At 53.3% G+C, this 26,031-nt stretch overlaps 1 protein-coding gene across 7 annotated transcripts in view; it reads left to right on the top strand.

Moving 5' to 3' along the window:
• The first annotated feature begins 8,117 nt into the window (after positions 1-8,117).
• The window catches only part of GPATCH8 (G-patch domain containing 8), a 55,393-nt gene continuing 37,479 nt past the window's right edge, over positions 8,118-26,031 (top strand). For 4 of the 7 annotated variants that reach the window (XM_082779028.1, XM_082779029.1, XM_082779032.1 and 1 more), the window contains exons 1-2: positions 8,147-8,189; positions 22,778-22,852. Coding sequence is in view for 1 of the 7 variants with exons in the window: in XM_082779027.1 (XP_082635153.1) it covers positions 8,145-8,189; positions 22,778-22,852 (120 nt within the window). In the remaining 6 variants the exon portion in view is untranslated. Of the gene's footprint in view, positions 8,190-22,777; positions 22,853-26,031 lie in introns of those variants that run through there. The other 3 variants (XM_082779027.1, XM_082779033.1, XM_082779030.1) reach the window with 3 other exon arrangements.

Genomic DNA, 26,031 nt, shown 5'->3' with positions numbered 1-26,031 from the left:
CTTTTCAGAGCGTAATTGAAACCATTGCGCGGCTCCCGGCCGAGGGGGAAGGGCGGCGGGGGGGGGGGGGGGCTCCAGAAAAAAAAGTAAAATCAAATTTAAAATAAAATGTAAAAAATCAAAGCCGTGGGGGACGCGCGCCCCAGCAGCCCTCCCGGCCCCCTGCCAATGGCTCGTCCCCGCGGGGTGTCAGGGACACCCCCCCCCGCCCTGTCCTGCCGGGGGTCCCGCGTCCCCTTGGCCCCAGCCGTGGCGGTGGCACCGCGGGGACAAATGTCTCAGGGGCCTACGGCACCCGAGGGTGGCTCGGGGGCCCCCGGGGAACCTCGGCACCAGGCCCCATCCCGCGGAGGCTGGCAAGGCGCCGGCTGCGGGGGCTGGAGCGGGGCCGGATCCGGGCCTCCCGCCGGGTCACTCGGTCCTGTCCCGCTGTGCGGGGTGGCCCCGGCTCCCCTCAGAGGGACGGGAATGGGGCTGGGTGGTGGCACCCCCGGCGTACCCCACTGCCACGCTTCATCCCCGCTGGGGGACGGTGGCAGCGCGGAGGTGCCTGCACAGCCACGTGGAGCCTGGCTTCCTAAAAGTTCGGGATTTTGGCTTCCTAACAGTTCGAGATTTTGGCTTCCTAAAAGTTTGGGATTTTGGCTTCCTAAAAGTTAGGGATTTTGGCTTCCGACGGGGTGTGTGGGGGAATGCTGTGCCCGGCTGGGGGCTGTCCCATGGCATCCCCCCTTCTCCCAGGTGCTGGTGGCTCAGGACAGGGGGGTCCCCAGCACCTCTGGGCCCTGGGGACACTTGGGGACACGGTGAGGGTGCTGAGCCCTCCTGGGGACACGGAGCTGGGGGGCCCAGGGAACACCGCGGGAGGTCCCTCCTGCTCGCTGCTTCCCCTTGTCCCCTCCCAGGGACTCACACTGCCCCGCTCCCCGCTCTGGCCTCGTCCCAGTGCAGTACTGGGGGTGCTGGGGGCACCCAGAGCTGCCTGCCCCTGCCCCCAGCACCCTGAGGTCCCCATGGGGAGGCCCATGGGTGCCACCAGCTCCAGAGGGGCTGCACCCGGTGGCCCTGGTGGCCCTGCCAGAGCCTGGTACAGTCCCTGCCCCCTCCCCATCCCCAGGACTCTCCCAGCCATCGGGGTGCCGGCAGGCCCATGGATGGGGGACACAGCAGGAAGCCACCAGGGAGCTCTGGCAGCCCTACAAACAGCACCCAGCCCACGAGGGAGACCCAGTTTAGCTGTGTTCTTTTTTTGTTTTGTTTTGGATCATTTTGGTTTGGTTTGGTTTGGTTTTGGTTTGGAATCAAACCCGGCCATGCCCAGGTTCCCCCTCAAGCCCTGGGGAAAGGCATGGAGGAGGGCGATGCAGAAAGCGGGGCGCGGAGCAGCCGTGCTGGGGGACAGCGGGATGGAGACCTGCTGCGGGTGGCCCCAGGGGTCCTCGGCAGCTCAGAGGAAGCCCCCCTTACCCCCCCCCCACCCCTCTGGCCCCTGCCTTCGGCTTTGTTTCACACTTAAGAGCCGCTAATTAAAACCAGCCACAAAAGGCCTGGCTGGCTGTGGGCTCAAGGTGCCAGCGGAGGCCGGGGGCTGTCACCAAGGGAACTGAGGGGGCCCCAGCATGGGCACCGGGGGCCGGCTGCACCCCCTGCAGGGGTGGCACGCACACACACACACACACACACACACACACACACACGTGTAGAAGCATGCACACGTGCTCACACACGCATGTACAAGCGTGCACACGTGTGATGCCCCGGTGGGAGGGGAGAGCGTGTGGGAATGTGGAGGCATGACCGGGGGCTCCAGGGGAGCTGGGGGTGGGAGCGTTGGGGATGCGTGTGTGAAACAGCTGCAGGCGTGTTTGTACACATGTCTGCGTGCACATGTGTGTCTGCATGCAGAGGTGTGAACCTGTGTGTGTGTGCTTCTGTCTGTGTGTGTATGTTGGCACACACACGTCTATGTGTGCACACCCGTGTGAAGCTTTGTTGCTCCATGCTTCTGCTCTATCTTGCATGTTAGGGAGGGCAGTGGTTCTCAGGGGCTGGTTTGCACTGGTCCGTACTGGTTTGCACTGGTCTAATGCTCCGCGGTGTCTCTGTGTGCTGGTGGGGTCTGTGAGCAGCACTGGCAGAGAGCTGTGGGGTGCCCCCCTGCGAGGTGCCCCATGGCACCCCGGTGGGCGCTGGGCACCCCGTGGCCTCGGTGGGGTCCCTGGGCTGGGCTGAGGAGGCTGCCGGCTGCCCCTGGCCGTGGCTGTGCAGAGTGGGGAGGGCTGGGGCTTGGCTTCCCCCAGCCCCGCCACAGCCCCTGGCCCCGCCGTGCCCCGTCCACGGGCCGTGCCGTGCGGGGAAGCTGGCTTACACACACCTTGACCTTGCTGGCAGGGGAGGGATCCCTCGAGCTTGTCCGACACATCTCCTGCCAGCGCCCGGTATTGAAAGCGCGGCGAGCTCGCGCGCGGAGGAGCCGGCATGAAAAGGCAGCTTAGGCATCTCCTGCTGCGAGAGATGGATTAGGGGCTTCGGGGAGGGCCGGGGGGGCAGCGCAAGGCACAGCCACCGCGGCGTGCTGGGGCCGGCTCCGTGCCGGAGGACGGGCGCGTGGGGCAGAGCGGGCACGGTGCCGCGGGCCGGTGGGGAGAAGGGGGCAGCGGGCTGGGCCTGGCGGGGCAGGGTGCTCGGGGCCCCCCAAAATGGGCGCTGGGAGCATCACAAGGAGGAAGGGGGCACGTGGGCCAGGATGGGGACGTGCGGGCAGCGGCCGCCCCCAGCGGGTCCCCAAGGCATCCGCCGCCTGCTCCCGCAGCTGTCGCTGTCAGGACAGGGTATTTTTAGAGCGGCAGGTTGAGCAGTGACAATTTTTGCTCGTGAGAGTGGGCGGCACAAGGTGGGGGCTGCCGGGAGGCTTTGCAGCCCTGCCAACTCCAACGTTTCCCCTTTTTAATTTGGTTTGGGGTCAGAAATGTCCTGCTGGTCCCCAAGGAGGGAAGCCCCTGGTGCTGGCAGGGAGATGTGCTCATGGGGTGCCCATGGGGAGCCCGGGGCTGGGTCGGGATGTGTCCCCTGCGTTCCCGAGGCAGCGAGCGATGTCCCGGCTGCGTGCCCCCATGCCGTGGCCCCTTCCTGTGGGTGGCCCCAGTGGCATGTGGGGTGGGGTGCCCACTGCGGGGGTGCATGGAGGGGACGGGGCGCCCCAATGGCGTGGCCGTCCCTCCTTGTCCCGGGAACAGCTGTGCCCCTGACAGATGCCGGGGGGACCCTGCCAGCAGTGGGCATGTGACAGGAGGTGACAGCACTGGCTGCTATTTATACTCGTCCCTTGACAGAGCTACACGCTCTGTGACCCCGCGGCAGGGGCCAGGGGTGCCAGGGGCTGTAAACCCCTCCCTGGGGACAGTGGGGGAACAGGGGGCAAGCAGCCACAAGGTGCTCATGCCATGGGCGAAGGCTGTCCCGCAGGGTCCCCTGCACTGCCTGTCCCCAACTGTGCCAGCACCACCCCAAGTCACCCCTGTAGGCTGGCCCCATGGTGTCTCGCAGCCACCCCAACTGTCTCCACCAGGTCGGGGGCGTCCCAAGGGGGGACACTGAGCTGTCCCCATGCCCAGTGAAGATATTGAGCCACCCCACAGATTTGTCACCGGGGACACACACACATCCCCATGGGGCACACATCCCTGTGGGGCACACATCCCTGCTGGACACATCCCCGCTGGGCACGGGGTGTGGGGGACAGCCGGGGGGTGTGGGGCTGTTCTTCTCCAGCCCCCCCAGGCTCCGTTCCCTGCCCGGCCGGCAGCTTGGGGCCCAGCCCCGCACAAAGCTGCTTTACAAGAGCAGAGGGGGCCCAGGCGGCCTCTGCCGGGCCTCCTCCTCCAGCCCCTCGCGCCTGGCCCGGCCCTGCAGGAAGGGGCCTCCCGCGCTCCCAGGCAGCAGCTCCGGCCTCCCCCTGCTCGCACACACGCACACGGGCACTCACACGTGTAGGTGTGTGCTGCACGCACACGCTGCCACCTCCCAGGCACGCAGGCGAAGGCGCCGCTGGTGTCTTGCGTGTCCCCATGCGCTCGCACATGTGTGTGCACGGAGCACATGGGCAGGGAGCTCACCCCTGGGGACGTGAGTGCTCCCGGGGCTGGCACCCCAAGGAGGGCTTGGTCCCTGCTGCAGTTCCCCGTTGCCGCAGCTGGGCCCTGACCAAGCCTTCAGTGCTGAGGGAAACTGAGGCACGGGGCAAGGCCAGGCTGGGGAAGGACAGGAGCTACCGGTGTCCCCTGACGACCCATGTGGTGGGGGACCAGGGCCGGGCTGTGCCTGTGCATCACAGAGGGCACCCAGCTGCTTGGTGGGGGCACCCTGGGGTGCCAGATCCCCCCTCACACCAAAGTCCAAGCTGGCAGGGCCAAGTCTCTCCCCCCCCCCCCCCGACAAACTTACAAAAGCAAACATGAACCCAGCAAGACGGGGGTGCCACGTTGACAAGGGACATAAGCCACCAGCAGGGACTCAGCCCCACAGCTGTGTCCCCCGGTCCTTGGAGCCACCCTGGATTGTGGGACCCCATCTCCCCGGTGCTGCACCCTGAACTGAGGGGCTGCCGCCCATCCCTGACCCCAAAAGCGTGCGTGGGAGCTCCATCTCCCCAGCCCTCTCCCGTCCCCGACCCCAAGTGCGTGTGGGGCTGTTCCGCGTGGCCCCATCCCGCCGGGGAGCAGCCCGGGGGGCCCACGGCGAGGGTCCCACTGCCCCCGGCGCAGCCCTGCCTGGAGCAGGAGCTCCCTCTCGTGGGGGCCGAGCAGGGCGCAGGGCGCAGCCCCCGGCCCCACGGGTGGGGAGGCCGCGGGACACGCGTGTCCGAGCACAGGGCCGCTCGCTGCGGGTGCGCCAGGTCCCGAAGGGCAGGGGGAGGCAGAACCCCCCCCCGAAACGCAGCCATCACGCCTGGAGGCGGGGAGGCCGGGGGAGCAGAGAGCGTCTGGGAGGAATGACCCCAAAACCTAGGGAGGAATGACCCCAAAACCTAGGGAGGAATGACCCCAAAACCTAGGGAGGAATGACCCCAAGCACCAGCACGGGCTGGGGGGTGACCTGCTGGAGAGCAGCTCTGCAGAGAGGGACCTGGTGGTGCTGGCAGACAGCAGGCTGACCGGGACGCAGCAAAGTGCCCTTGTGGCCAAGAAGGCCAACGGGATGCGGGGCTGCATTCGGAAGGGTTGCCAGCAGCTCCAGGGAGGTGATGCTCCCCAGCTGCTCGGCCCTGCTGAGGCCACACCTGGAGTCCTGTGCCCAGTTCTGGGCTCCCCAGTACCAGAGGGACATGGAACTACTGGAGCGAGCCCAGAGGAGGGCTACAGAGGTGATGAGAGGACTGGAGCACCTGTTGTACAGGGACAGGCTGAGAGAACTGGGCCTGTTTAGCCTGAAAAAGAGGAGACTGAGGGGAGACCTCATCAATGTGTATAAATATCTGAGGGGAGGGTGTCGGGAGGATGGAGCCAGTCTCTTCTCAGTTGTGCCCAGCGACAGGACAAGAGGCAACGGGCACAAACTGAAGCACAGGAGGTTCCAGCTCAATATGAGGAGCACTTCTTTACTGGGAAGGTGACAGAGCACTGGGACAGGATGCCGAGGGAGGCTGTGCAGTCTCCTTCTCCAGAGATATTCAAAAGATATTATCTTTGAGATATTCAAAACGTGCCTGGATGCCATCCTGCGCAAGGTGCTCCAGGTGATCCTGCTCGGCAGGGGGTTGGACCAGGTGATCCCCAGAGGTTCCTTCCAGCCCCAGCCGTTCTGTGATGCTGTCCCCGCTCAGCAGGGATGATGCTGGTGCAGGGCGCAGCTCCCCGCCCAGAAGGAGATGAGGAAGAGCCGCCTGGAGGCTCCTCTCCAAAAATCCCTGCCTGCAGGGATGGCACACAGCAGCTTCCCCAGCTCCATCTGCCCACGCTGCCATGTGCCACAGCTGCAGCAGGGATTTGCCCAGGAGGCTTCCCCGGGAAGGGGCCTGGACACAGGCAGGAGGAGAGGGGTGAGCCCTGGCACTGCGGCGTTTTGGGGAGCGGAGCGTGGAGAGGCACAGCTTCAGTGGGATTTCCACACAGCGACAAGAAGTGCCTGAGGGCAGTGCTGAGGGTCAGGCCCAGCTTTGTCAGCAGGGGTAGCAGAAAAATGGGTGTTAGAAGTCCACTCCCTGCCTTGTTAGTCTGGCCCCATTTCTGTGGCATCATTGCTGTCACTTCACACCCCAGTCCCCTCTGCCCCCCCGCAGCAGGCCGTGCAGTCACTCTGCAAGGTGCCAGCTCCGATGGGCTGTGTCCCTGCCTCTGTTTGGGGGTGATGCTTGCAGAGCACGGGTTTACTGAGGGCCACTGCTGGTCCTGACAGTGGGAAACTCACCCGAAGGTTCCCAAAGGGGTTTTGGGAGAAGGATGAGGGGGGCAAAGCTGTGCAGCAGTGCCCTGTCCTGCTTAGCACCCAGGCAGAACAAACTGGGATGGCTGGGGACAGGGTCCAAAGTTTTCTCCTGATTGGCAAAAGCCCTCACAGACACCAGGTGATGAGGAGGGCCCAGCTCTTGATGACAAGGCCTACAAACAGGGCAGCAGACTGCTTCAGCACTGCTGCCAGCAGCACAAACACGGGGCTGACCGGTCCCAGCCTCTGGCAGAGGTGGAGAGAGTCAGGAATCAGAAAATTTCCTTGGGGGGATTTCTGTAGGGTGGCTGCAGGGGGATGAGAATGGCATCCCTCCTGGCAAGGGTCTGAGGGAGCTCCAGACAGGAGTCCTGGCAGCACAGCCCACACTGAGGGGTGCTGACAGGTGGAGCCAGCTCTCTCACAAGCACGGTGCAGAGTGCGTTGGAGCTTCCCATGCAGCCACCACTTCATAACCCCCTGCACCCAAGTCATCGCCGGTAGGTGAGGCCCTGCAGGACGCAGTGAATGGCGTGTCGCCATGGGCTCTTGCCTCATGGACAGGTAACGTGGCGTGGTACGGGCTGGCCAGGCCGCTTTCTGAACTGCCTTCCTCGACAACAGGAGGCTCAGGGGCGACCTTATCGCTCTCTACAGGTACCTTAAGGAGGCTGTAGCGAGGTGGGGGTTGGCCTGTTCTCCCACGTGCCTGGTGACAGGATGAGGGGGAATGGGCTAAAGTTGAGCCAGGGGAGTTTTAGGTTGGATGTTAGGAAGAACTTCTTTACTGAAAGGGTTGTTAGACACTGGAACAGGCTGCCCAGGGAAGTGGTGGAGTCACCATCCCTGGAGGCCTTTAAAAGACGTTTAGATGTAGAGCTTAGGGATATGGTTTAGTGGGGACTGTTAGCGTTAGGTCAGAGGTTGGACTCGGTGATCTTGGAGGTCTCCTCCAATCCAGAAATTCCGTGATTCTGTGACAGGGCAGCAGAGGGCAGCACGCAAGCAGGATCTGGGCAGCCGGACCCGTGGCGAGAGACGGGAACGACACGAACGGAGACAGACGGGAGCCGCTGTGCCCGCGGCCGGGGCTGCAGAGCCGGCGGCACACGCACCGTGCCCGCAGGCAGCCGCTCGCAGCTGTGGCACGGGACAGGAAAGCTGCGAGCTGGCCGCCCCCGGCACCGCGAGACAGCCTCAGGGGTGCCCCTCGGGGCCGGCTCCCAGCAGCGCGGCGCACCGCACGCTTCGCTGTGGCTGCCCTGAGCCGCCTCGGGCCGGGCACCGCGAGCCCCCCTCAGGGCACGAAAGCAGCCCGGGAGCCACCCCCGGCCGCCCGCCGCCCCCCTGCCGCCCATCTGAGGGAACACGCGCACCCCCTCCCCAGCCAACGACGCCCTCAGCAAGCGGTTAAACGAGCCCGCGCTCCTATTGGCTCTCACTGCTATCACTCAAGAGGTTGCCGCAGTCCCATTGGTCCGCGTCGCGAGGGCGGGAAGGCCCGCACGCGCGGGGCGGGAGGCTCCCTGCGGGCTTCGTCGGAGCGCCGGCGGCGCATGCGCGGCGCTGCGGGGCGGCTCCGCGAGGGGCCGCGCCGTGACGTCCTCGCCCGCCCGCAGCGGGGCGCGTGCGCGGGGCGCGGAGGGGGCGGGGCGAGGCGGGCGCCGCGGCTCTGAGGGGAGGCGGCGGCCGGGCCGGGCCGGGGCGGGCGGCGGCGCAAAATGGCCGACAGGTTCTCCCGCTTCAACGAGGACCGGGACTTCCAGGTAACGGCCGGGGGCGGCCCCGGGAACGGCGCCGGCGGGAGGCCCCTCGGGGCCCCGCGGCCGCCCCCCCGCCGGGGCTTTGTGCTCGCCGGGGGCCGCCCCAAGGTGACCCGGGGCCGGCGGCGGGCACAGCGCGGACCCCCGGGGCCGCCCCCGGCCCTGGCCAGGCCGCTCGGGCCCCGCTCGGGCCGGGCGGCGGCGGCCGTTGGCGATCGGGGGCGGGACGGGAACAAAAGGCAGCGGCCGGGCTGCGGCCGGGGCGGCTGCGGGCTGCCCGTGAGGCTTCCCGGCGCTGCGCTCCCCCCGGGACGGTTCCCGGGTCTCGCCGTGTAATGGCCGGTGCCTTCGCCGAACAAAGAAACGCCTCGGCGTCAATGCCGGAACGGGCCGGTCGGGCCGTGGAGCTCCCGTTTCGGGCGGTGGAGCGGGCCCGATCTGCAGTTTCCGAGTGTTTCTGGTGGCAGTTTGCTTTTGCAGGAGGGTGCTGGGGCGCCTAGCGCGGGCAGGGCTCTGTAGGATGCAGCCAGGAAATGGGCAGGCTCCGGAACCCGCTGCCGCACGGCCCCTGCGCGGGGGCGTTCTGCGTGTTGGTGTGTCCGTACCTCTGCGGCCAGCCTGCCTTCACCAGGAGTAATTGTAGCAGCGAAACCTGTTACTGTGTCATTGCGTTGCTCTGGTCGTGCAGGGAGAACGTGCGGTGATGTCAGGGAGGAAGCAGGGCTCCATTACTTGATGCCAAAATCTTCAAAGCTGCTGAGCATGCTCGCAAACAATAACCCGGTCCCAACCCTGTTTTCCTCTAACTTTAAGAAGGGGCACTAGTTTTAATTAGGGCTCTATCCATGCCAAATGTCAGGCTTTCAGTGCTTTTCCCGTAGGCTAAAATAAAAGGTAGGGTTTGTTTTTGTAGTGGGGTAACTTCTCTGTTCTCTCTGAAAATCTGAAAGTGAGAAGACATTTTGTGTGTTAAGGCTCCTTCCAAGGGAAAAGGGGAATCGGTCCCCTGGGAAGAAACCAAGTACAGAACAATTTGGAGTCGGTTAAGGCTTGCAGAGGACAGAATGTCAAAGTGATGAGTTATAAAAGAGCTGCTCGGATGGGAGGCTGGGGGTCCAAATACCTTGGCCAAGGTTGCGCTGGATTTGTGGGAGCTCGGGTGTCTGTGCAAGGAACCCTGATGCACGGTCAGGCTAATCATTTTTCAGAAATATGCTGGTGGAAGAAGGATTTTTGGATCTTATTTTTTTCCTCTTTGTTCTTCAAAATTGCCTTTGGAGATTACTTCTGGCTTTTTTTCTCTGTTTTTAGACCGAGGTGACTTGAGATAACATTGGTGTGGAGTAAAGGAAATAACCTGCTATGCTGCCTTTGTAGGTGATCAAAACCAGCATCCCCAATTACTGCTCCCGCAAATAAGATTCTCTGCCTGTTAGTGTGAAGTCAAGAACTTGTATGCAGCCTCCCTTTGGAGGTCGTTTTGTCGGGGTTAAGAAAGCTTTTTGTCACCCCATTTAGAGCAGTTTTAATTCTAAGCTTCAGCTGCTGAACTCTCTGTGCTGTGACAGAGCATGGCTACGAATGTGACCTCGTGTTATTGCTGGTCTGCTGGGACCGAAGCAGGCATGACAAAAGGGAGATGGTGCTCTAAAATTACCCGGCTTGGAGCTGGCATTGCTGCAGCATGGCGAGGGGGGTGGCAGCGTGGGAGGCCGCAGAGGGAGTCCCTCAGATCTCATTCTTGGGCGATCTGCTTGTGATCTTGTGATCTGGATGAAGTAAAATGCTGTGTACAGCCTCGAGAGACGAAGAGAAACAAAAGGTCGGGAGTAAAGCGTATGGGTCAAAGGAACCTTTTAACTGTTTGGAAGAAAGACAAGCGCCTTGGGATTAGCGATGTGACTGAAGGAAAAGCGCTGCTGGCTGGAACAAACAACTCTTCAGACTTCTCTTTATATGTTGTCTGCCTTCTTGCTGCAGAGAAACTAGGAAGAGTCCGGGTTTGGGAGGGTTGGCTTGGCAAGACTGTGAGTTGAGCATTGATGTGGGCAGGGGAGAGATGAGGTTAGCACTGCAGAGCTTACAGAGGTGATATTCAGGTTTCTGCACTTGTGAGATGCCCAGAGAAGTGGATTAAAGGTGAACGAGCTGCTGATTGCTGTTCTGTCCTCCCGCGCGCCTGGCTAAAGGAAGCTCAGTGCGATTAGGGGAAGGCAGGAATGGAAATGCACAGCACTGGGGGAAATCCCTTCAGGAGGGAAAGGGCCTGAACCAGCAGAGAAGCAGAAGGTATTAACAGGCTGAAATACACCAAGAGGGGGTGAGGGGAGCTGGGCTGCAGAGCAGAGGGCTCAGCTGAGGATTGGAGAAGAGGGGGATTTTTCAGTAGGGGCGGCTGAAGCGATGTGGCTGTAAAGAAAGCAGCAGAGGGAATGGCTGCTCTGTCAGAAGGTTGTTAGGGACGCTGGAAAAGAGTAGTGAGTACAAGGATAAGGTCAGGCAGCCTTAAGGAGAAAGGTGGTGGTACGGGGTGGGAGGAGTGTGTGCTCACAAGTTACTGAGGCCTCTCTGTGGCAGGGTGGGAGGAACGTCAGAGCTGAGAGTGGTTTGAAAGTTGAAATTGCCAAAGGAGCAGGAGAAGGCATCAGAAAATCTCGCTGCAGTGGGGTGGTTAGGAGCTTTGCTTTTTGGTATTTTTTTCTTTTTTTGTGGGGTTGCCTGGCAGCCAAGTCCTGCTTTTGCTGTGTTGTGTAGGTTTAGAAGCTGCATGGAGGGCACAGATCCTCTTCCCTTTTTTGCTGTGTGATCCTAGACCCTACACAAACGGAAGGGGAAGCCCCGGTGCTTTGACTGTTTTGCAGGTGCTGAACTTGAGGGCAGCTGCAGTGAAATGTGCTGAGCTTTGCTCTGTGCAGAAATACTTGATCTTTCCCTGACCAGGGCAGCACAGCAACTCGTTTGGGAGACTTTCAGGCAATGATTTACTGAAGGAGGAAGGATGTTACCCATCTTCCTCCTTTCTTAACTTACCATTTCCAAGCCTAAAGAGAAGTCTGAAGGCTTACCTGAATAGGTGCTGACCTTCCTCCCTGCCCTGTAACACAAAGGGTTATTTTTGGGTGGGCCACTGCGGGGCTCGGTCCCTTGGTTAGAAGGGGTGGCTGTCACTTGTCAGCTTCTGCAGGCCCCGTGATTGACTGGCTTCCCCGCGGCAGAGCCGAGCTTGTGAACCTCGGTGACTCCAGTCACTGTGAGCGATAGCTGTCGATGGTGCTAACAGGGTGTTTTAAAAAGTGTTACTGGAAGCGCTGTAAATACATGAGACAGCTGCAATAAGTAAACATATTTTTAGTGTTATTTTTGTGTAATTGCGTTTTTTTTTCTTTAGATTAACTAGACTGAGCTCCAAGGCTGAATACCACGGATGTCTGTGCGGCACTGAAATCCAGCGGAGTTCCCAGTTAGTCACAGATGTTGAGAAAATGTTTTGTTGCTCTCTCCTTCTCCTTTGCATTGTTGAAGCAGAAATATTACGAGCCATATGTGTATATGTGTACGATAATTTCCTCTTCCTACGTACACTGCACTTACTTGCATCATTAGCCAGACGGAACGCAGGCTGTTCTGTCTCTGGGTTTTTTCTTTTCCTTGTGCAGTCTGTGGCATGGCAGAACGCTTCCGTGAAGCAGAAAAGGCAAGTTCTCCAACCTGGCTTGAATTGTGGCCAGTCTGGACTTCGGTTCCCCTCCTCTTGCTTACGCCACGGAGATAGACAAGTTTTTTTTCCTCAAACACTCCAAGAGCTACCTGAGCCCGTGGCTGTTGGTAGCCGCTCTGTGCTTCCAGCAGCCCAAGTCGGACGTGGGCTTCGCGCCTTGGCGTTGGCAGCCCGGCAGGCACATGAGAAGCGGGGCTGAGCAGGCCGTGGGCTCGCCAGCATCTGGGCGGGCAGCGCAGAGTCCTGCGATCCTCCGGGCTGTCGGCAGCTTCACCTTGTACACGTTGCCTAAGGCAAACCTGCTTGGTTTTTATAGCCTGCAGCAGGCCGGGGCTGCTCGCAGGTTGTAGGACAGAGTCGGTCAGTGGCTTTTCTCTGCGCGGCAGGGAGATGAATAGGGCTGTCTTCTTTTGCCTTCTTGTGCTATCTGGGAAGAGAAAAAATGTAACGTGGGGGAACGGCGGAAAGAATAGGAGCGGAGTCACTGCAAAACATGGTATCCCGAGCTGGGGCGACACAAGATCCCTGTGCCTGAATTTGCCTTAGATAAATGTAGCTGGGAGCAGGCCAAGAGGTAGCTCTCTTCCATGGCGTGCTTTCTGTCCTAAGAATTAATCTTAGTTTTTTGAAATCTGTTAGTGTTGTTTGGAGATGCTCGTCTATCGTGAGGCCGTGGTTGAATGTCTGGCGTTACAGCACAGGACGAGCTCTGTCCTTACCTCCTTGGCAGGACGCACCGACCCCTTGGGTGGGCAAAGGGGGAGCATTGGGACCACAACTGGTTTTTGTCTGTTTACGTGAACCTGGAAGGGAGGAGAAAATTGGGGAAAAACGGGTTAAAAAGTAGATCAAACAGTATTGCTTTCAGTTCTAGATGACAGGAAAAGCTGAACTTGGACATGAAGTTCTGGAACTTGCAGGGTAGATGAAATCTCTGTAGACCTGCAGCTTCCTGGGTTGCACCTTTCCTTATTACATTTTTTGCCACTTCCTTTTTCTTCTCTCATGCAGTGATGTTCTGTTGCGGCCAAGGCTAACTAGGTGGGAAAGGAAACTTTTGTCCTCTGGCTGACAAACTGTGTCGAAGCCATCGCAGTTTCTTGTGATCCCCCCTCTTCCCCTGCCCCATCCAGACTGGCCTCCAGGCTCCTGCTGCATGGGGTCGTCAGGCTTTAGGACATGACCTGATCAGGTGCGCTTCTTGGCCAAGGTTTCTGTGGTTGATATGCCTCTTTCTGTTGTGCTCTTTTAAACTCAGTAGTTCTTAGTACTTTCCATCTTCAGGCAGCTCCAGGAGTAATTAATTCTTCGGAGATTTTAACCATTCAGAGTTGTAAAGCCAGAAATCAATATTAGGATGTCAGCTCTAAATATCTGGGTATTGCTTACCTTTTGATTTCCATCATATGACCCCATTTTGAGTCCAGGAATGAGTGCTTGGCTACAGTATCTCTTGAAGACAGCTGTTAGCAGCGAATGTTTTCCATTGGAGGTTCTTCCAGGAGTTTGTCCAAAGAAAGGTGTGCCTGCCTTTGTTTTTTCTTCAGATTTTTCTGTTTTCAGCTTTTATCTGCTTTTCCGTGTTAAGTCTTTCTCTACTGTGCCGAAATTTGTTCGTGCCATGCCTCTTACGAGGGCATATACAACATTGCTGTCTTAGCTCCAGGCTCTTCTGAGAGCTGTCCCAGCCAGCTCTGACTCCTGTTACTGCAGGACATCTTACTGTTCCCTCCGTGGTGTTATGGCTTCCGGCATCTTAACGCTTTCCAAAGCCTTTACTGTGTGACTGGAAGGCTTGCATGGCAGAACCTAGAACACTTCCCAGCTGTATAACGCGCGGAGATAACCATATTTTTACTACTTTATTTGCTGTTCCTTTATACCTGCCCTTGGGTTGTGTTTCTTTCCTTTTGATGCTGTGCTGCGTGGAGCAGGTGCCAGCAGCGTGGGTTCCCTTTGGTCCCGGCCCTCTCACTGCAGCCCCGTGCTGGGTTTGTGTAGGCTTTGCCGCGCTGCACACAGGTCACTGGCACACAGCTCGGGTTGCTCTGTGCAAACATGTCCGTGGTGTTGCTCGCTGCTCGGCAGGCTTCACGAGCTGTGAGTTCTGTTGATGGTTACTGTGCTTTCCCTGCTGGCTGTTGGTAGGAATGTTGAATGGCAGCAAGTCTCATGGAGGGACCTGGGAGCTTGAGTCCCTCCTGCATGCTCCTGAGCGAGCTGTCCTGTGATGTTCTGGTGCAGAAACGATCCTTTAGCAAGTCAAACACCATTTATTATGTTTTAAAAGATGCCACTAGAAATACTTGCAAGCACATGGTGGTGAACAAGTTAGACCCTAGACAGTAACTGACTAGCACCCAGCGGGGTATTTTCCCTTTGTCTTGCTTGAAAGTCCTTGATGGTGATGAGGATGTGGGTGCTGGAAGCTGCAGCACCTTCTGCATCACTGTGTTGAGAAGAGGCTAAGAGAAAATTGGGTGAGTTAGACCAGTGCTGATGCTCCCCAGTACGGGTGCTGGAAGTGCTGAAGAGCTGAACAGCATTCTTCACGTGCGGGAGCAGATTTAGTGCTGGCATTCGTGGTGGCAGAAGGAATCTGAAAGACATTAAATTGTTCTTGGTTGGTGCCAAAGACTGCAAAGCACTACGAAGCAGGGACCTGCCTGTGGCTTCCACTCCTTGTACAAGCTGTTTATCTGTGAGCCGTAGGACATGAAATGGGACAGCTCTAGCGAGGTGTTTATCTGCACGTTTTCGTGGTTTAAAGCTGTGACCTACCAGTAGTCCTGAATGTGCTCTGGTTGAGTGTTGTTTCAACGTTTTTAGACTTAACAGAATTTTACCATCAAAATTAATTTTTAGGTAGCTAAACAAAAGGTGCCTTCAGCATCTCAACATGTAATTACAAGGTGCTTTCAAAAGTTGCCAATTTAAATTCATATCCAAATCATAAGTGATTGCTTTTGTTGTATTGACTTGAGAGGATTTTCTTTTGAAGTACTCTCAAAATAATTGTGTGTTTGCCTAAAATATGGTTTTGCTGCTGCTTTCACAAGATGTTGACTGCAAATATTAAGCTATTTCTGAGGGTGTGAAGGTGTACGTTGTCTGTACCTACTCTTACGTTGCTTATGTACAGGAAGGGGACTAGGGAAATGACTTACGGTGTGCCGAAGGCAGTGAAAACACGAGCTGTTGTTTGTGACTGCTTTACGTCTGTGTTGCCGGAAAAGGATCACTTCAATTTTTTTTTTTCTTTTTTTTTAAGTCTTTGCAGTCATTTCAGGAAACAATGGGGGAAAAGAAAATGGTTTTGTTCTGAGAAACATTAACAAAAGCTTTCCAGGTACCACGGTGGTTTTGTATCACTACTCCTTGTAATTTTATGGAACTGCTCGACTTTTAAAAGTGTCCAAGAGAGCTTCTTTATGTGAGCGAAGGTTTGGATGGAGTTGTCTTCGTAAGCATATATTGGCCTTCAGAATGCATCTTCACGGTGCATAATGAATATTCAAGAAACATTTCTAAGCTACGCTTTTCAGGAGTTGTTTTTGAGTTCTCTGGATGGATTTCTGAACATCACCACGGTTGTCTGCATCAATTACATTTTGGAGATTTTCCATCGTGTGGAGTCATTGGGTCCCGCTTAGCTTATAAGGGCAGCATAAATTACCGCCTGAGATTCGCAGTCAGCATACATGCGGCAGTATGGATCTTGCAGAGAAATTAGAAACCCATTAAGTCTTGATTGCGTGCCGTAAACAGTTGATTAGCTGTGGTGTGCCTGATTTGGCTTTCACAGCTCCAACCTCGTGTCTGTGATGGCTGGGCTCAGCGGTGGGGCTGGCCACGCTGGAGCCCTGCACAAGGGCTGAAGGGCCGTGCAGGCGGCCCTGGGCACGCGTGGCTTTTCTCCTTCCGTCTGTACCCGCAGTCAGTTTCTCCCATCCCACCGAGCTCGGGCTGTGCGAAGCCGGTGGCTCTGCACCAGGCGACCCGGCCAGGAAGGCTTTTATGAGAAAAGAGCTGGAGGCAAAGCAGAACGCCATGTGAGACCTCTGTAGGTTGTGCTTTCCTGAATACAGAGGCTGGCGGAGCCTTTGGTTTAGGTGAGAGTGCCTGGTGCTGCTCCCTCAGCTCCTCTCACGCGGCTCCACCATCCCCTGCCTCGCCGCAGCACAACTTGGGCAAGCTGCTGGGCTGCAGCTGATGCTGGAAGTTGGGCTGCCCCGTCTTCTCTCAACTATTCCAACTCCTTGTAAAAATTAATTAATTAATTAAATGTAATGGGATGGCTGTTCCTGGGGTCATCGAGGCTTTTTCTTTACCCAGGAAGGTACCAGCTGCAGGCAGGCAGGCAGCGAGGGCAGCGGAGAGCTGGCATTTGCCCAGATGTGTTCGGGTGCTGCTCCAGCTTGGCTGCTGAAACCTCCTGTCTGTGCTGACCTGATCCAGGATGGCTGCAGGAGGCATCAGCTGTGCTTACAGGCGGACACTGGAGAGTGGAGCAAAAACTGCTGTGACTCGTAGCTAACTAACGTGGTCTGCCCCGGCTCTAGCTGCACCACGCCATGGCCTTGTCTGTGGGTACCAGCAGCTCTTCCTAGCCATTCCTAGTGTCTCCTCTGCTATTTTAAAACAATGCCTTGAGAGCTTTCAGAAAGTGGGAGTGTGTTTGGTTAAGTACTTTAAAGTGGCATTTTTGGGTAACAACGCCCACTCTGGTGGTTTGACTTAGTATTTTGAGAATTTAAGGTTTACTGAGAAAATTCTTAGATAACTAGAATATGCACAGGTGGTGCTAATTTGCTTTAGTGTTTTAAAATTCCATTTTCTAAAGTAAATGGACTATAAATATTGTTTTCTGAGTCTTTCTGATGTTTCACCAGTGTGAAAACTTAATTTTTGAACACGCTGTGCTCTTTTTGAATGCAGTTAAAAATCGTGATCACGCTGTGCTTTTTTCCGGTGCATTTAAGAAATAACGAAGATGAGTACAGTGAGGCTTTTCTGCCAAGTTATTTTCTTTAGATTATATGCATGGTCACGGGAACGTGTTGCTGTACACCCTCCTGAGTTGGAGGAAGGTAAGCGTGGAAATAGAGATCGCTTCGGCTCTGACATCTCAGTGACTGTGTGCTGTGCGTTCCCTCCTTGGTCAATGCTGATGTTAGTGCCCTTAGCACGGACCTGTGGTTGTGAGCTGGAGTCTTCACCGACGTAGCTCTGCTTGCAGTTGTCTGTGTGAGTCTGGAGCAGGCAGGATTTCCCCCAGGTGTTCACATTGTAGGCTCTTTGTCTCTGATTTCTGTTGGGTTTTGTGGCTTGCATTGTTTGCTTTTACATTAGCAATAGTGTTCTTGTAACTGAGCTCTCTTGTTGAGCAGTAACTGGAAGGGCAGCTGAACGAAAGCGTTCTGAAAGAAAGCCATCACTTTCACATCTCCATTATGCTCCTTTTTTGTTGTCGTTTGCTCTCTCCACTGGAGTGCCGCGTTGAAATGCTCAGCCTAGCTGCCGAGCTGTGGACTGCCACGCTTACTAGATGGGTAACGTACAGCTGTTTGTAGAAGAAACCACTAATTCCCATCAGGAATGTGCACTGCATGGGATGCGCTCTGCAAGCTGACATCTTAATATCCTCTGTGTTTGGACAGATCGTAAAGAGCAGTCTGATAATTAATATCCAGGGAGGTTTAATAGCCTTGAAACAGTTGAGTGACTCATCGTCCTTTCCTCATGGTGGTGATGCTGTAGGTGACTTAGAAAATGCAGTGCTTGGATGTCTGGCCTGGTTTTGGATCCACCCTTCAGGTGAGAAGGAAGGGGAGAGCATGTTTTTCTTCCACCTTGTAGCTGTGAAGATGCTTTTAAAAGGAGTTTCTTTCCTAGGAAGATCTGTGGGTCCTTAGATGCTTTGTCTTTGCCAGCCTTTGTGAGAGCCTGCCTCGTGGAGATGACCGGCTGCTGTCTTACAGGGGCCAAAGTAAATTCCGGGATCCTCAGCTTACTCTGACAAGTGGGTGTAAAACACCAAATTAATTTCACTTATATCTAGCCGTTTAGTGGCAACAGTTCTTCACACTTAATACTTTGGGTTAGAAGTGTGATTAAATTGTTAAAATTTGAAATTATGCATGCCAGGTCTCACTGCTACAATGTTTGGGAGCTTGGAAGAAAGAAACAAGCAGCAGTGCTCTTCCCCTCAGGCTATTTCACTTGAATTGTTTCAGAAAACCCAGTGTCCATTTAGTCTTGGACAAAAAGGGACTTACTGGGCTGGAAGGTCCATGTATTTGCTGCCCAAGTAAGGGAGTATAACAGTCCAAAATCCCACATGGAGGCAGCTTTTGCTAGTTGACTTCCAAAAGCTGTGCTCCAGACTTGATCGTTTAGCATGCGAGGGCTCCGAGACACAGGGCTTGGCTGAGAGCTTCGTGCACGGATCCAACAGGGAGAGGAGGGGAAAGGAAAGGGCACGGGGCTGCGAGTGACCGGGCGGTGGCTGCAGAGCTGAGATGACGCAGCCAGATGAACCACAGGCTGTGGGCATCTTGGCTCCTGGAGGGGAATGCAGCAAGCCCAACAGCTGGTGTGCAGTGTGGAGCAAGTGTGTGGGCATTAAAGGCTTGCCCTCGCTCCTCATCCCAGCAGTAAGGTGTGTTGGATTTCATCAGGACTGCAGTGACGCACCCGGCTGGAGCCCTCGCTGCAGCACAGAGTGCTACAGATAGCAGTGAAGGATGCTGGAGTGGAAGCCCATCGTCTTACGTGCCCTGCTCTTTCAGGATGGGGCTCGCAGCTGCAAGGAGGCAATGAAAGCAGTGCAGCACGTCTTGTTTGACAGCGCCCGAGCTGGGAGGCCCCAGTACAGCCCTGGGGCTGGGGGCAGAGGGTGCGAGGGATGAGGGCGCTGTGCTCAGCCCTGGGGAGTGTGCTGCTGGAGCAGGCAGGGGCCTCGTTAGCTGGCAGGGCCAGGATTTAGCATCTCTCTGGGGCAGTCACGCAGGGAAGATGATCTGGGACTAGGTTTTGAACAAGCACTGTTTTTTTTTTTTTTTTTTTTTTTTTAATGTGGCTGTTATTTGATGATCTGGTGTCCGTTTGGTAGGGATTGAATTACCAGCTACACTTAAAGGTTTCTTCTGAAGAGAGAAGCATTGCTCAAGTCTGCAGAAGATGCAGATTAAATTCGTATTAAAACATGGTCTGTGCTTACAGTTCTCATCTGCCAGAAATGTAGTTTATTCTCAACAGATTCAACATTTAGGTTTTAATTAATTGTTAGACTTAAATGTTAAAGTATTTTGTCTTCCTCTGATTCATTGTCTTAAGACACAGCGGCACAGAAATGTGAAATGGATCCCTTCGATGTGCCAGGTTGAGGAACTGGAAAACAAAGACAACAGATTGAATTCCCCCCAGCTTGTTTCGGAGCCAGCTCCAGGGCTGAGGAAGCGAAGGGACAAACTGTGCTGCCTCAGCCCCATGGAGTCCCGGCTCCAAAAGGCCTCTGATCACGCGATGGCAGGCAGCACCGCTTTAGTGAGGCTTTATTGTGACAGCAGAAGCGAGAGCCCCTTCTCTGCTTGCTCCTTAGGCACTGCTATGATGAACACGCTCATAGATGTGACCTCGGTGTGACTGCTGGGTTACCTCCCGGCTTTTTATCCAGGGTGAGCTACTTGATGGCAGAAAGAGAAATTTTCCTTTAATTGTCTGCGTTAAGGATTGAAAAAGAACGCTCCCTGTGATGCGTGTTGCTTTTGGTTTGGTTTGGACGCTTTGTTACCCTGGTGGCTTCAATTGCCAGGCCTGGGACAGACAACTTCCTAATATAGTGAGTGCGGTGTCGGCATCCCCCGGGGCTTGGCGCAGTGTGTGCCGAGGGAATTTGTGTTACCCAGGAGTTCGGGGTGATGGCAAGCGCCCTGCCTGCTTCCACACATGAGGCATTTGTAGTGCTGCTACTTGTAAAAGCAGGCAGCCCGGCTCCGCTGCCATGACCGGCAACAAAACCCCGGAAGTATACAACTATACAAAATGAATCCTGAGGGACATAAAGGAGATAACAGTGAGATCCTGGGACTTGGAACAGCTTTGGTTGCTTTTTGGCTTCTTTGCATTTGTCTCTGGTCTGTTCAGTCCCATGCATAGCTTCTGGGAGGAGACTTTTTTTTTTTTTTTTTTTTAAAGCGAAGGCAAATAGAGTTGTAAAGCCTCAAATCAGCAAGGTGTGCTTTCAGAGTGGAATTGACCCTTGCCTTTTTAAAAAATAATTTCAATATGTTGGCAGGCAGTGCACAGAAGGAGACAGTGATTAGGCAGAAATATTTTGCCAGCTCCAGGTAATTTAGTTGGCATACTCTGAGCTATCTGCAGGCAGAGAAATCACATCGTGAAATGAACGGGGGGGAAAAGCAGCCTATGACTTGGCTTTTGCTGGGAGTGTTTCAGGTGCTCGTTATCTAAATGTTTTGTGGATTTCAATGTTGTACATGAAGTTTTACTAACGTGCAGCAGCCGACAGTACAAATTCATCAGCAGTGTACATGCTCTTGACTGCTTTTGTTCTCTTGGGCACTGTTATGGGGAGGCTGGGCTTGCTGACTTCACAACACAGCCGTGTACGCTGTGTACATCTGTGCTGTGCCCGGCTCCAAAAGCTACTGATTTTTGTCGTACGCAGCTCAAGGATTGCACGTGCACAGTACGTTTGCCTTTAGCTTGCTTCTTGAAGGCTGTCCGAAAAAGATTGCTGCCTGCAGATGAAATCCCGAATCTGCTCTGGGCACATGGGGAAGAACTGCTGGGTGTAGAGCGTGGCCTGTGTGAGCTGTCTGTGCCCCACGGGTGATGGATAGGGCAGAATTTTGGGTATTGAGGCACGTTTTCTTGGCGGCAGGTTTCTGTCAGGATGCTCTCTTGCAAATTTGCATCACTGGCAGGAACTCCAGTTTCAGAAGATTTTTGGAGGCTGTTGTCTGGCTTGTAAGCTTCCAAGAGGCAGTCCATTACAGCTGTAATTTGCTCTTTCTCATGCTGGCTTTCATTAAAATTTTTGTAGGAGGAAAAATTGGTGTTGGTAGAAAGGAGGAGAGCAACAACATGTTTCTTTTGGCAGCAGTGCAAGGTGTTCCTGCTCAAAGAAATTGTGGAGCTGGAATACAAATAAAAATCCCCACGTGTTTGGTACTGGCTGAGGGTCCTGGTCTCACTGGGAAAGGGACGGTGACAGCCTCTGGTGGCTGCATGGGGCCGTGACACTGCACAGTGCCCGGGGGAGGTTGGGAAGCTGCAGAAGCAGCCCCTTCCTGGGCCTGCTCCCTCCAGCAGCCACCTCTCGGCTTTGTTTTCAAGCTTGCAGTGAGCAAGTGGGACCCCGCTCCCCCTTCCCCCCCCCAGGATGTGTATTAACTGTGGTGGTTGTTAGTGATGCGTCGTAAACATAGCGAATGGCCAAAAATGGTTCACAGCGTTCGCAATTTCAGGAATTTGAGGCTTCTGAGAAGCTCCAACAGAGACATGGATTTCCTGAAATGGCCACTCGTGCTGAGGGTGTTCCAGCACCGGTGGCTGCTCTCCAGGCCGTCGGCGTCTGCTTCCCCAGCTTGGGAGCCCCCCTGCTCAGCGCCTCGGAAGGACAGGGAGGTTCGGTCCTGCCCTGCAGTGGGTGCGTGGCGCTGGTCTCCGGCTGCCATCGTTGCTGTGCTGTGCTTCCGTGGGGCCCTGGGTGGCCCTGCTCAGACGTCAGCGATTCTGAAGCACATGTGGGGTGTGTGTGGGGGGGAGCTAGGTGTGGCACACAATAACAATAATCCTGCTTCCTTTTCCTATCCACGTGGCCACTCTGTAGGACTGCAGATACCTTGTGGGCTGCAGCTATCCTACGGAGTTGATCCAGGAGTGTAGAGAAGCAAGGGGATTGGATTTATGGCTATCTATAGCCTTTTCTTTGCCCTGTCAGCATCTGCACACTTTATTAGTGTGCTGTGCGTCTCTTGGTCCTCTTTGCTCAGACGTGTTCATCTGTTTGGCCGTTACCGCTTCTGCGTAGTGGCTTTAGGTACTGCGCCCAAAATGCTCCCTCCTGGTGCGTCCACATGTCTGCAGGCTGATCATGGCACAGAAACTGCTGGGTTCAGGTGTTGGTGGTCACTTGGGCTCACCTGGCGCTGTGCGGCTGGGGGTGCAGGGAGGGGGCTGCTTCAGACCATGGCTGTGTGCTGGGGCACAGCGAGGGCTTCCTGCGGTACCGCTGTGGGTTTTGGTTGACTTGAGGTGCGTGAAATTACACGCATGCTGCAAGCAGTTTTGATTCCTGATGCAAGGAAAGCCTTTAAAAAACAAACAAATAAAAAAAACAAACAAGAAATAAACCAAAGAAACCAACAACACAAATAAACAAAACACAAAAAACAGCAACAACAAAATGAACCAAATAATAAACACACAAACTAAAAACCAGCACCACAAAAAGCCTTCCTGGAGCTGGGGGGAGTGTCAGTTCCTTCTGATTCTTGTTCTGTGTGGTTTTGGCCAGCACTGGTGCTTGTAGTCAATGTTTCACAGACTTTAAAACAAAACAAAATGAAAATATACACACATACCCCAAGTGTTGTCATCTTAATTTTTTGATATTTTACCAACTTCTATAACTTGTGAACCTCATTGAATTGGTACAGTTGGGTTTCAGAATGACTTTTTTTTTTTCCTATAGCCTACATACTGAATAGAGGCTGTATTTAATTAGTTTATATTTAGCCAGTAAAACAAATATAAAATCTAACATATGCACAAGCCTGTATCTTGAAATGACACCACGGGCAGTGTGTCCTGCTGTAGAGCTAACAGTTTCCTTTTCTTCCAGGGCAATCACTTTGATCAATATGAAGAAGGGCACCTGGAGATAGAGCAAGCATCTCTAGACAAGCCTATAGAATCGGTAAGATACATACTTATCATCATCAAGCCACCAAAAATTAGGCCGTGATCGGATGGTACTTGATGTGAATGCAGTCAAATTGGTTAGGAGTGGGCTCCTTTTTGAAAATGACAGTACGGGGTTAATTGTGGTGAAGTGCATGCCAAGATTAAATGAGCCAGGGATTTAATCTTGAAGTAGCTCTCCTGAAATTATAGGTAACTTAAACTTTAGTTCATTGTGATATTTCAGAACTTATTTACAGTAATACATGCAGTTGTAGACACTTATTTTGTTCTTTATGTATTTTGTTGAAGAATCAGTGTAATTCTTATGTGAACCTAATGGAAGACCATAGTAAAATGTATTTTGATCCTTGATAGCTTTTAATTTTGGTTTAGTACTGGTGTGTTAAAGAACAGTGTTAGGATGACATCCTGCAGTATGGAAACATGGATGTATTAGTATAGCAGCCCTTCCCCATGAATCTGAAACTGTGATGTGAGTTTCTTTAAAGTATTTTTCATTTAACAAACAAAAAACCTCTGAATTAGGTATGGAGAGTACAGCCAATAGATGGGGAAAGTTAAGTTTTGTTTAGTTTTACTTTTTTAAGCTTTTTGGAGCTTTTTAATTTTTCTCTCTGCAAAACATCTTCTGCTAGTCTTAGGCATGATATCTTGTTCAGCCTAAACTTCACCCGTGAGTTTGGCACTTAGCTTTTGCCTTTCAATTTAAATGTTCATTTGCGGTTTCAGTACAAGAGGAAGAAAAGTGGTAAAGAACAAAGGAGGGTTGCCCAGCAGTGTTCTGATTAAGACTAGTTTTTTGTTAAAGTTAGAACTTCTCAAATACTTATTTTCCCAGATAATAATTTTAAAGTTTCTTCATGTTAGCGTGCACTTAGAAGAAACTTAGTGTTAGTAAAAGATGAATATATATTTTCATTCATGTGTAGGTTGGTGTTGTGTGTGTTTGTGTGCGTGTTTAGATGTTTACAAAAATTTACACAACTTGGGGTGTTCGACATTTTTCTTCCGCAGCAGTTGGCCCATATTAGCTAAGCAGCCATGATCTGGTTTGTATTGCACGGTCTGCCTTTTTTAATTTCTTCTCTAGGGTTTCCTTTCCCCCTTCTTATTTCTGTTCTTCTGGTCCAGTGAACACTGCATATAGTACCTACTGTCTTAATGTGCTGGCATGATGCTAGATTTAGGCATGGCAGTAATTGATGACGCATGAGATAATGCTGCAGAGATGGGAATTTGTATTCAATGTTTTCCTGAATACTTTAATCTTATGCTGTGACATGGGGATTTTAATTAAAATGCCAAGCTTGTTTTCTTGTGTAGATATAATGAGAAATACTCATGGGTACCCTACCTACTCTATGCCACATTGGAAATTAGCATTTACAAACTAATTAAAATACTACCTACAGACTAGCCTGGTTATCTGCTTTCTAAATGTTTTCCAAACAGGGGAATAGAAATGGTCATAGATCGAATCTTTGTGGTATCCTGAAGGAAGTGATGCCTGCGGAGGCATGTAAAGTCTGAACGAGCACATAGACAGACAGTGCATCTTGGATCACCTGCAAATGTAATCTTTTGTTGCAGTTTGATTAATGTTGAACTGTGGCAGAAAACTGAAATTAAATTACAGCTTTAGTATCTCATTCATGCATATATCACCATCCAAATATTGTGGCATTATTACTGTTACTCCAACTTCATTGTAGGCTTTAATATAGGCAGTGTAGCCTTATGGTTAAATCTGAAAAGCATTTGATGGAGAGGAGAATGGTTTAATCCTTAAGAGAAGAAAAAGGTAAAACCTCAAGTTCTTATTTTAACCCTCCCCCCACACACACACCTTCTTTAATATCTATTAAGAGAAACAAGCATTTGAGGAGAAAAACCCTTAGCCTGGGACACTGAGCTCTTGCAAAAAGTCACAGAACTCATGAAATGTGTGTTCTGCACTGTCACATCCACCGTGCTCTGTGTTGGAGTGTGCTGGAGCTGGCTTCGTGTGCTAGTTCCAGAATTCAAAAGCTGCAACTGCTGCACAGTGGCTTGGTTTTTCCCTGACTTGTAGACAAGCCTGGTTTTTAAAAAGTGCCATCAGAAACAAACCAGTCGCTTTAAAAATCTTCACGTTATCTTCATTAGGTACACTGTTGATTCTTGGAAAAAAAAAAAAAAAAGTGTAGCTGGGAAGCACAAATAATTCTGTCAGGTTTCCTGCCACCAATGACGATTTTGCTCCCACCCTATTAATGACCCATGCGCTTTTGAAATTGGCAAATTGCACACATTAAAAGGAGTGGTTTCCTTGTCAGAGTCTGGTGTACCTGTCCTGCGAGATTTTTCACTAGGAGCGTGGTGCTCACGCTGCTTTTTCTGGCTTCAGGTATTTCATGCTGTTGGCCCACCCAAAAGTGCATAACAGGCTTGAACTGAAATTGAGAGGGAAGGAGTAAGTACAAATATATAACTTGCAAATGCCACACATCTAAATACTTGCAATATTAACATTTATTCACAAATTGTTTTGTAATCCTTACCCAGCTCACTGTTAGTAATTCAGCTGACCTTTACAAAGGAATCTGCTCTTAGCAATGAGTAAGAGCCTGTTCCACATTGTGGAACTAGTTTCGATGACAAATGTCTTTGTGCAAAGGAGGGTGTTTAAAACAATAGCAGATCAAAGCACTTCCCAGGTAAAGTTTAAAGTTCAGTTACTCCACAGATCACAGTGGATCAAGTATATTCTCTTAAATGTGCTTCTTGCAGCTTCTCACATCTCTTCAGTAATAAGAAAGCTCTCTAAAGGCAGCTTGCATTTGGAAATCCTACAGGGCAGAGGGTTTCACTGGAAGCACTTGTTTGACTATCACCGCTGAAGTGAGATCCATCTCTGCAGCATTATCTGTTGAGAGGTGCTGACTGTACTGCTACAGCATGCAACTCAAAGGTGGCTGGAAAATAGGTTTGGGAGTCTACAGATCATTACAATGTTGAAATGTGTCCTCAATTAGCGCACTAGGATTTTGTTCCTGTGGAAATCCTGCTTTGTACAGCTTGTTTAGGCCAAAGATGTCTGGACTGAAACATGCGACTATAATCAAAGTATATTTATGGAAAACAGAGCTGACACGAGCTAGTGGATGTACGTAGCCTAAGTGAGAAGCCAGC

This window comes from Aythya marila (assembly GCF_965140915.1).
Source record: "Aythya marila genome assembly, chromosome: 25".
In the NCBI taxonomy this organism is placed as follows: Eukaryota; Metazoa; Chordata; class Aves; order Anseriformes; family Anatidae; genus Aythya; species Aythya marila.
This window is presented reverse-complemented; position numbering and strand designations above follow the sequence as displayed.